This window comes from Sceloporus occidentalis, unplaced genomic scaffold (assembly GCF_023333645.1).
Source record: "Sceloporus occidentalis isolate IW3139 unplaced genomic scaffold, rSceOcc1.0.p SCAF_3, whole genome shotgun sequence".
In the NCBI taxonomy this organism is placed as follows: domain Eukaryota; kingdom Metazoa; phylum Chordata; class Lepidosauria; order Squamata; family Phrynosomatidae; genus Sceloporus; species Sceloporus occidentalis.
In genome coordinates this window covers 30,702,819-30,714,318 of record NW_028316983.1, presented here as the reverse complement: position 1 = coordinate 30,714,318, position 11,500 = coordinate 30,702,819, and the positions used below count along the sequence as shown (strand labels likewise).

Here is an 11,500-nt window from a genome sequence, read left to right as displayed (position 1 = left end):
AATGACCAGAAAACTCCAGAAGCAGCTCTGGATTTTCTGGGAAGACCTAGAGCAAAAGGTAGGTTTTTAAAATGTCGGTTAAGGGAGGGATGGTCCAGATTTGCTATGGAACTGGTCTTCCCTCACAAAAATAGTAGACAGTTTAATTGAGTCTTCGGCCATATGTCATTTAAACAGGATGACACGAGGGCAGGGGAACCAGGTCATTTGGCCTGTGCTGACATGCCTGCCATGGATACTTAGCTATGCAGCAGAAGTCCTACGGAACCTAACTAGTGAATTGTGAAGATGTGTAATGGGACACTGGCAAGTGTCCCAATGGACGCTGGGCTCTACCAATGTGCATCAGTCTCAATGTGCAACAGTCACTTTGCTGGCTCCTCCACATAGTAATGCCCTTACTGAATACAGACGTTATGGAACTGGTCAATTCTGTTTTCTGCAGACACAAGTCCACATACAAAGATATAAGTCCCCAAATGAGTTCTGGTCAAAATTCTTAAAAGCCGGGTATTTTCTTCACTGTAATATTCTCCATTTTTTTTCCTGTGCTTCTGTTGAGCATCGACCAAGCCATGGATCTAACTCTGCATGAATAGGTGAAAGTTGGCCCTGGTGAATTCCTGATGAATGGTATCAAGTAAAGTATCCGAATCATGTGTTATATCTGGCAAGATTGGTGGTTCAGTGAGGCAACTCTGCTCTGGCGTGTATGTGAAGCTGAATGTACTGGAATAAATCAGACCGTCATTCCTTACCAGCAAGAGAGGGACAGTGATAGGATATCTCAGCCACTTCCAGTCATGACTAAATGCAGAAACATCAGGAACAACACACATTAAGGACTTGGGGTTCCTAAATTGGGGGAGGGAGAGAGAAACACAACAAAAGAACACGTGTTGATTCTCTCCAGATCCTAAATTTCAGAATTGTGTAATACATTAGACTAATCAATATTAAATGAGAGCTGACATGATGTTTGACTAAGACACTGGGGGACCAGAGTTCAAATTCTCACTCATCCATAGAAACTCACTGAATGATCTTGGGCAAATCACATTCTCTCAGTCTCAGAGAAAGGCAATGACAAACATTCTTTCAATAAAGCTTGCCAAGAAAACCAATGATAGCATCACCTTAGGGCTGCCATAAATAATAACATAAACCAATATTATACTAGGGATGTAGGTATAGTACATCCAGGATCAGAGCTGGCATGAGTTAAATTCTATTATTAGTCTTGACTAGAATAAACCCATTCAATCAGTGGAATTTGTACGTTGTCTTGCCATTCAGCAGTTTGTTCAATGGATCTACTCTAGTTGGGGCTAACTAATAAGATTCTAGGCAGTGCAACTCCAAATTTAATTCTGGGGGAAAATGAGCAGAAGGGTATCTTTGGCCTGTTACAGACGGGCCAAAATAAAGCTGCTTCAAGTCTCTTTGGAGGTATGCTATTTAAATGATGCATGGGTCCTAAGAGTCCGGAGGTCGCGCCAAAGCCACACTCCATTCCTAAGCACTGGAGTGCAGCTTTGGTGCAGCTTCCGGATTCTTAGGATGCATGCATCGTTTAAACAGCATACCTCCAAAGAGACCCGAAGCAGCTTTATTTTGGCAGTCTGTAACAGGCCTTTATGTCCTCCTTATGGGCTTCCTAGAAAGACTGAGTGATTCAAAAAGAACACAAAGAGCAATAAAAGAGCGAAATGAGAGGTTGCTTCAATATGCCCAAGCAACAGTGGCTGGCCAAGAGGTTCACTTACCACGGCTGATCTACACTGCTGAATTAAAGCAGTTTGACACTACTTTAACTGTCATGCCTCCATCCTATGGAATCCTGGAATTTGTAGTTTGTTGTGATACCAGAGCTTTCTGCCAGAGACGGCTATCTCACAAAACTACAAATCCTAGAAATCCATAACACTGAGTCATGACAGTTAAAGCAAAGACAAACTGCATTAATTCTGCAGTGTACATGCAGCCTTTATTTCCACAACAGATTTTCTCTCTCTTTCTCTTACCTATACATAGTTTCAGCTTCCACATCTCCAAACCAAACCTTCAGGTTTGCATGGAAGTGCTCTCCCTGAACTTCTAGCATTGCCACATCCCCTCCTCCTGTTACCTGTGAGAAGCAGAGCCAAGTCACAAGGAAGAAAATTGAACTATATCTCATAATTAAGGTATAACACCACTCCACTCCCTCTTCCCCCGCCCAAAGCTTTATTTTCTCATCTTAAAGCAAACATAATAACATCATACTTGGGGAAATGCTCTAGCTTAGCCTCCAGGTAAATTTATAGTGAGTGAGCATATGAAGGGCTATAACTACAAATTAAAGAACATGGGTACTGTTCATAGGGTCCCAGTTGAGTCCTTGACATGTCTGGTTCAGACCATGGAAAATTACTATCTAAAATTACTGTCTTGCCACTGCCAGCATATCTGTGTTGCTGGCAGAGGCAGTGGCAGCAGCAGTGGCAAGATAAGAAGGCCACAAATGTAGGGGGAAATGACAATGGCAAGGGAAAGTGACAAAGTCTGCAGTGGTGGTGACCATGAGAGGAGGTGGCTTTTAGCTCTGAATTGCCTATTTCTGAATGGCTAGCTTCATGGATGTAGGCAATCTTTAGAGCCAAAGCACTGTGACCAGAATGATTTGGATAGGAAGACAATTTCAGTTTAGTAAGTGTGAATGCTCTGCAGCACACATTTCACAGGAATTTTTTTTTGGACTATGGCTCCCATAGTACTACCACCCTGCCAGCATAGCCAGTGAATTTGGGGAGTTATAGTCCAAAACCCTAATTTTTCAAAGCACTGAATGTTATATGATTCAGTGCTGGGAATAATCTTTCTCAGAAAGGGCTAAGGCATCTAAGAAATAATTTGATATATCTCCCCCATAGTTTTAAACATTCCCACAAAAACTATAATTTCCAGCTTTTCTGATGGAAGCCATGAGAATTAAACCAATTATGTTAGAATAAATCACTTTCTTCACCAGGGTATTGTAGCAATGAGAAAACAGAAATGAAAGCCACCCCATCAGAAGATGGACTTGTGCCCTTAGAATTTCACAAATGGAGGTAGAAAACAGGGAAATGCAGTGGACATCATAACATTAGAATGCATGGCTATCTGAATTATAAATCCTATAACACTTAACCACTGGTAATGCTGGAGCAGATGGGAATTGGAGTCTAATGTCATATGGAGGCTGCAGGCTCCCTAGCCTTGATATAAAAGAAACAGTTGTTGACCATGGAGAGAATGGCTGAATAGTGTGTGTTAAATTTTGACATTATCTGTAACTAATTTGAGGATTAGTTTGGCTCAGTGAAAGGTGTGTTTTTGACTACCCCAATTTTGGCAGTGAGGTTAAGGAGTATTTATTTTACTCCAATGAATTTTGAGTGTTCTTCCAGAAAATAGCAATGTCAAATGGACTTCCAGCTTCATGGGTTTAATTAAAATAGGTTAGTCAGGTACAAGCAGGGATAGTATTTCACCCTGAAATATGAGAGAGAGAGAGAGAGAGAGAGAGAGAGAGAGAGAGAGAGAGAGTGGTGCCCCTCACTGTTTGAACCATAAACTCTCTGTGGGGTTAACCAATGGCTGTGATGTGATATTCCCCTACAAAGATGTCAGACAGAGGGGAAAATTCTACACACCTCCAGATTTGTTATGAGAGGGACTGGGCTCACAGGATCCAAAATGTCAGTAAGGCCATCACTGAATGTGTACTCCACAGTTTCTGTCCCAATGATAGTCCAGCAGGAGCTGTCATTCAGCAACTCTTGATTTGTTTCCTTTGGGCATGGAGCTGCCTGTATAATAATCAACAGCAGTGCTGGTTATTTAAAGACAAAGATTTGAACTATGTCAAAGGTGAGCCAAACGCAGCTTGTATACCACACATGGCTCTAAGACAAACAAACAAAAAAACAAGCTTCATTTATATACCACTTCATACCGCCTAAACAGTGTTTAAGCGGTTTACAACTGTAAGCTAATTTGCCCCCAACAGTCTGGGTACTCATTTTAGCAACCTCAGAAGGATGCAAGCCTGAGTTGAGCTTGAGCCCTTTTGCTGGTCTTGAACTCGCAGCCTTGTGGTTTTGAGTGAGTGGCTGCAGTACAGACATTTAACCACTGTGCCACCAAGGCTCCTCATGAAATCCCTAGGCCTCCCCCAAACCATGCCACAAAGAACTTTTTCTTTTTTTCTTTTTTTCAATTTACTGCCAAATGTTTAATGTGGTGATAAAGTGGTGGTGACAGGTGGCTTATGGCAAGTTCATGGGAAAGTGGGCAAGGAGGAGAGAAACTCCAGCTTGTTTGAAACTAAGGCTTATTGCTATTAATGGTTAAATCACAGATGAGGAAAGGCAACTCATAAACTACATGTGGCACCATCTCCTAATCCGTGCCCCCACAAGCTTTCCACTCATGGAGGGTGATGAGGACAGTGGTGGAGGAGTCTTGCAAGCAGGTGTTAGAGGTGATATCCAGGAGGCTGTAATTTTTTAAGTACTAAGTTAAGTTACTTGGCTTTTGGATATCCCCATTTACAAGGCAGGAAGAAAACTACGTTTACCATATTTTATAACCCCTATTGATCATATGGACACCAGAGGCCTAGCATAAGTTGATGCAGTTGGCTTTTTGATATTGTGTAAGCAACTGGATGTGTTGAAAATGCATTTTATTCAAATGCATTTGGATACAATGAATGGTGATTTCAGAAGATATTCTGGTGCTATGATGTAGTCTATGGACACTGAAATTATTCACTTGCCACTTGTTGCTTTTTTTTTTTTTTGTACTTCTTGTTTGTGCACTACTTATATTGTTTTGAAAAAGTGCAATTTATCCAAAACAGTCAGAGGGCAAACAGACTCTCAATACCATCCACTACTAGGGTCATGCAAGGGATTTGTCTCTTCTGTATCTTATTACCTTGAACTGGATCACTTTTTCTGTTGAGAGGCAGAGGTACATCCCATCACTGCCATGTAACTGGAAAGCACATTTATGCAACTGGGAGATAGGCTCATCCACATCCAACATCACTGATTGCTTAGCAACTTTTCGAATGATCTGGGGAGATAAAACTCTGGACTAACAACAGATCACACACACACCTTTGCCTTCAGAAGGGGATGCAGTAATTTAAACCCCTGTCCCTGGTTTCTACACTTGAGTGCAGAGAAATGCTCTTTTCCTCATGTATCATCTTTAAAATACAGCTGGACTGAGCTATTAGGCAGTACCTTGACATGTTATCAACGATTATCAAAAAGTTGTGATGCTCTCAGCTATTTTTAACAACTGCATGGATGTTTTTTGTAGGCACAAAGAGCAATAAAAACCTGGTGCAGGTAGGCACAGACTGCATGAATCTTTACTCAAAAGATGATACCCCATAGGTAAGTGGAGGAGGGAGGGATTATTCACAAGAAAGAGACAGTTCCTATTTAGGGGCTTTTCCAGAAGGTGAGTTTATACTTCCAGAAGGTCTACAGTAGGAATGGGCAAGATGTGGCTTTCCAGATATTGGTGAACTGCAACTTCCAGCATTCCTCAGTTATGTCTGGCTAGGGCTGGTGGGTACTGTAGTTCAGAAACATCTGGAAGGCTGCAGTTTGCCCAGTACAGTCTACAAAGCTTTGCTATGCCATCATCATGCTGCAGACCTGACCTTGGACTTTCAAAGGCGATGACTGCACAGCACTAGCTCAAGCAGGTTTTACCAAGCTGGTAAGGCTTCATGTATGGCCTCACTATACATGCATGTAGCTAGCACCACTGTGTGCAAAAAGGGCCATCACTAGAAAGCTGGCTGCCAGGCCACAACAGCTACAAACACAGTGGTGGCGTGAAATAGTTATGGGTCTTTATTGGTGGAGAGACTACCTGTGTTGACAAAATCATGGATCTGCAGGGATACTCAGGGTATAGCTAATTCCTTAATGATTAGATAAATAGTCTCACAAGAAAGGTATTGCAAGGTGGGATGGATGAGATGGTGAGCTTCCAATATGGTAAAAAGATCTTTTAAAAATATGATTTCTTAAAAGTCATAGAATGGTAATGCCTCAGGGTGAGCGAGGATTTGTGTCTTTTGTCACTAATGATGTCACAAGCACTATACAATAGGGTCCCATGAGGTTTTGTTGCCAAAAGGTATAATGGCACCTGACTGAAAGTTGTAAGGTGTTTAGCTGACATTGTTTTCCAGAAAAATACTGCACTAGTGTTTAATTGGTGTGCTGCTGTACTGTACATGAACTGGCCTCTACTTGCCTATGTGACCTTAAGACCTCTACCAAAAGATATTCATCTATAGAGTCCAGGCATATGGTAAGTTGGATGTTCTCCTCTCCTTGTAGTTAGACTACAGATACCACCATATCTAACAGGGTGCTAGCTATTTGTGTTTTATAAAATGACAATACAGAATTTCTGAGCATGGAAACAGGAGATGATGCAATTTTCAAAGAATGCAGTCAAAACTTGGGATTTACACTACAAGGTGTATGTTCCCAATAATCCTAAAAAGATACCCTCCTTCATGGTTTTTCTTCCAATTTATTGTGAAGCCTTACCAGAGGTGGCAATGTAATGCCAGTGGCTGTGCATATAAGCCGAACAATGGACCCATAGCGAATGTAACCTTCCCGCAGTGGAAATTCACTCCGGGACTGGGAACAAAACTCATCTGCTTGACAAGTGAAAAGAGAAAGAAAAAAATAACACTAGGGGGAAAAGCCAAAAGGCAAAGAGTGTGTGGGTTTTTTAAAACAAAGAAATATTAGTCCTTACTTGATAAAAAAATTTTTTTTGAAAACAAACAAGCAGACAAATCAACTTCCATAGTACTGAAACTGGGTTTAAGTTATGTTAGGTTAGTTTTGGTTTATTGCTCACTTTTGCATGGATAAATTTCCTCTAGAGAACAATGGAATAGACAGAGGAGCAGAGAGAGTGCATGAGAGAGCAAGTGCTGGCTCTATCTTGTTGTTGGTTGGCTCCATCTGTGGATCTAACTGAAGTTACATGCTTGCTGGTGGCAGATGACTGCTTCCATGTCAGTGGGGTGGCAATCTGCTCCATGTTTTACTCTAACCTTTATAGAAATTATCAGAACTGCTGAATCCCAGCCATAGGTTCAGCATGTTAGATGGTTTATTTGAACTTGAGACTGAAATTCAAAATAGATTCACCTCTCCCTAGCATAGAAACCACTAGTGCACACTGTTACTTCCTGAACATTAGGAGTATGAATACAGTCTGCTTCTATGTGTGCTCTGTTTGCATATTTGTTGCCTCTGCTTCTGTTCTATTTGAGCATAAAGCAAACATCACAAAAATACTGTAATTTCTATTGCTCCACGCTGCTGTTTCTCTTTCCCTCTCTACATTTTTCTTTTTCTTTCCTGTCTCTCTTCCCTTTGGCTGAGGCATTTGCCACCAGCTTCTCCAGTCCCACGCTGTTTCTAGTCTCATAGGGCTGGCCAAAGACATTTTGAACGTTCAGATGGTCTCCTCCTTCCATTTACAGAAGCTGACAGGACAAGGAACTAAATATTGACACTGATGATGGGATAGCACCCTCCACTTCATGTGAGGGCAGGACTTTGTATTAGGGAATGCAAAACAGGCTGCCTGGAACATACAACTCTATCTCCCAACAGAGAACAGTCAAGGGAGTTGCCATTGCTGTCCCTCCCCACCTGCAACCTTAACTAGGGCTGCTGCAGCACCTCAGAATTAAGGTAGGCTGACACCGCTTTAACTGCCATACTCGATGCTATGGAATCCTGGGATTTGTAGTTTGATGTGGCATCAGAGCTTTCTCACAGAGAGAGTTAAATATGTCACCAAACTACAAATCTCAGAATTCCATAGCATTGAGCCATAGCAGTTAAAGCAGTGTCAAACTGCAGTGTAGATACAGCCCATGTCTAATGATAAGACTGGCCCTACACTATAGCCCTTCCAGAGTGATCTCTGTATAAAGAAAATATCTTACTTTCATTACCTCCCATTAACACACATCAATTGGCAATCCTGGCCAGTTAAGAAGTTTTATTTTATCAGATGTGTAACTGTGATCTGGCATGGGAATAATGTTACAGTGATAGTCTCATGTAGAATAACCAGACAATAATCTCACAACATGGGCCCCCATCTAACCATAATATATCCGAAAAGCAGACACTAACCTCACAATGATCCCCTTCTTCACAATGTTATATCCTTCCCTTGCATAAAACTGCCATCTGCATAACATTTTAATGATATACACCACTCATTTATAAAGCTCATTTATAACTTAAATGGTGACTTTATAAATGATGCATTTTGGTTGTCTGACTAATGGCCAAACTTTAATCAACTATTCTTATTTTTGGTAGGTTGCCACCCACTTGTGGGCACAGTTCCACTGAGTACATTGACACCACAGCTAGCAGGACAGAATCGCCAGTCTCCAACATGAATGGCTGAAAACGAACATGTCATTAGCAAGCCTCACCCAGATAAAGTGTAAATGCTGCCCACTGCCTGGCACTTGCAGTGAAGGTACCACCCTCAACAGAAAGGTAACGGGTGCTGACAGTTTGGGAGCGCAGGCGGTTGAAGAGAGAGACCTTTGATCCAGATGAAATACACACTGTTGAAAATGAAAGTCAGGAAACTATGTAAAAGAAATGTTGGTGACAAGGCTGAGAACAACATAGGAGTAGTTTTCCCTTGTAAAGTGAAATAAGTTTCTCTGTAGCCTGTCCCAGCTTAATGGTCTTCTTCAACTGCAACCATTCTATGGTCCCATCTAGCTAGAGGTTTGAGCCCTTGCTATTTTTTCCCTGCTCCCCCAGCTAGTCTTCCCAGGTTTTTTGAATACAGGAGAGCCAGATCTGTTGCTAGGCCAGCCCAAACCTGGACAGTACACATGACATAGGCCTATATAAAGCTGCGGTTGTCCAAATCAAAACTGGAGATGACTCATTTCCCTTTAATGGCTACATAGAAGAGGAGATTTCAGCAGGTCTTGATTGTCTCTCTTCTTCCTGGCTATCACAGGCCATTAGCTGTCTCCAGAGAGGCAGCTCAAGGCCCAGGAGGGTGTGGGGGGAAGAGGAGGAACAGGCATAGGCCTATTCCTCCTCTCCTCCTCTAGCCTTCCAGAGAGGTGGCTGAAGGCCCAGGAGGGTGCTGGAGGAGGAACAGACATGTAGCTGTTCCTCTTCTTTCTCCCTCACCTCCAGGTTTTTACCTGGAGGGCAGAAGTTCCGTCCCCGCAGGAAGTACCGGTTCTGGCATCTGGTAACACCCAGTGCCAGAATGCCTTAAGTTTGGGCATTTGGTCCCTAAAATGTTCACCATCACTGCTCTAGGTCCTTCAGTGTGACTTTTAGTTAAAGCTGACCATAGAGTTGCACTGGAGGACGTAGATATTCCTAGAAAGAACATATTAATAAAATCCATGAATAATCAAATCCACAAAAGTCAAAGCTGCATATGTGGAGGGAATAGTGTACTATGTGTCATATATTCAATTTCATAGGGAACAGAGAAGTGAAGGGGGTGGATGGGGTGGCAGATAACATTACCTTCCCTGCTAATGAGAGAAACCTGGCATGTCAACCCTAGAAACCCTGGCTCCCATAGTTTTAATGACTATGTGTTCAATACAGATGGACAGCCCACAGCATTTGGTATGTAAATGGAGGCCATTTTGCTGCATACCAAAATACAGGGGGGACATTCTGTTGTGAGTGCACCTAGTGCCTACTCTTCCTGTACTCACCAGATCAGATAATAGCAATAGCAAGTACATTTCAATACCGTTTATCAGTGCACTTAAGCACTCCCTAAGAGCTTTACAGTGTGTAAACTACTTGTCCCCAACTTGCAACCTTATGGTTTGTGAGTGAGTGGCTGCAGTACAATCATTTAACCACTGTGCCACAAGGGCTCCTATAATACATATGGGATTTGGGGCTGCTCTGGCCCAAAGACAAAAATATATAAAACATTGTTTGGCCTCAGTTCCCCTTCTAGGCTGCCAGGCCCTGGTAATTTGTACTAGTCCCCCTGACCCTTGTTAGCCTTGGCTTCTGGCAAGATGGCTGCCTACATCTCAAATATCCCTACTCCATCTCAATAAGATTAATGAGGTAGGGCAGAAAAGAGGCACTTCTCATGACAGTTCACATTAGGATTGCCAGAGTGAAAACTGGAGACAGCTCCAGTACATTTAATGACAGTGTGAGAGATGCAGCTAGGTAACACCATAAAGGCACTCAGATCCTGTCTGATCTTGGAAGTTAAGCAAGGTCAGCTCTGGTTAGTATTTGGATGTGAGACTGCCAATGAATACCAGATGCTGTTGGCTATATTTCAGAGGAAGGAACTGGCAAAAACATATCTGAGTATTTCTTGCCTAAGGAAACCCTATGAAATTCATGGGGTTGCCATAGGTCGAAGTGTCTTGGAGGCACATACCCACACAGTTAACTAGCAACATATGCTGAAATCTCTTCTTCTCTGCAGCCATTAAAGATCAAGGAGCTTCTCCAATTCTTATTTGGGCAACCCTAGTCTTCATAGCCATGACCCCAAGCAGAGTTCAAACATGCAGGACAATGTGCTTTGTTTTAAATCAGCCAACCAATTCAAGCAGTTCTAATCTCTATCAGGAGCAGCCTTTTGTACAGCGAATGAGTCTTAATTGCCTGTTCAAGTCCAATCCACTCCAAAAAGCTTTAGGCTAAAACAAGAGCAGCTCATTATTGTCCTCACTTGCTTGGAAAACCTATTCTCCCTTCCAACTATGTGGCTTATATTCACTCTCATAGGGAAGAGAAAAGGGAAGGGAGTGGGTGGGTGGGAGATGATATCAGCTTTCCTACTAATGAGAAAAACCTGGTGTGTCAACCCTAGAAGCCCTGGCTCCACTATGCCGCTATTTGTGGAAGAGTTTCACATAAAGGTACTGTCATGAAGCAGCCATCCTACCATTGCACAATTATGAATGGTTTCGACATGCTTTCATGTCCATTTTTTTATTTAAAAAGTGTTGCTCCAGACACTAATTTGTGTGCATCACCCATCCCAGGTGGACTTACAGTCTGTATTCTTCAGAGACTGCTTCTTCTGTGAGGGCTTAGATATCACTTTGATTAGCTTGCTGTGGAAAGTGCCAATTTCCTGCCCGTTGCCGAAGAAGAGCCTCAAGACCAGCCGGAAGTGTCTCCTCTTGTCGGAGTCTGAGATATACAAGGCTTTGGCACAGCTGAATTCCTGCATTGAAGAGAGTAAGTGTCATGAGGTGGAACTGGGCCTGATGCCTTGGGTTTAGGCATGACTGCATGAGGACAGGGAGAGCTTACGGTTAGATAACACTGTTTCGGGTTATGTCCTTGGCAAGGGCAAAGCATGATCTGAAGCAAACAAAATGCAACCATCAGTGGCCTTACCATGAGGC

The 11,500-nt window shown here is 42.5% G+C and overlaps 1 protein-coding gene across 1 annotated transcript in view; it reads right to left on the bottom strand.

The window, feature by feature from the left end:
- Positions 1-581: 581 nt before the first annotated feature.
- RBPJL (recombination signal binding protein for immunoglobulin kappa J region like) overlaps positions 582-11,500 on the bottom strand; it is a 31,344-nt gene continuing 20,425 nt past the window's right edge. The window contains exons 5-11 of the mRNA XM_089513333.1: positions 11,142-11,316; positions 8,546-8,683; positions 6,615-6,727; positions 4,966-5,106; positions 3,678-3,833; positions 2,025-2,128; positions 582-855 (exon numbers count right to left, since the gene is read on the bottom strand). Of these exons, the coding sequence (XP_089369459.1) occupies positions 582-855; positions 2,025-2,128; positions 3,678-3,833; positions 4,966-5,106; positions 6,615-6,727; positions 8,546-8,683; positions 11,142-11,316 (1,101 nt within the window). The remainder of the gene's footprint in view (positions 856-2,024; positions 2,129-3,677; positions 3,834-4,965; positions 5,107-6,614; positions 6,728-8,545; positions 8,684-11,141; positions 11,317-11,500) is intronic.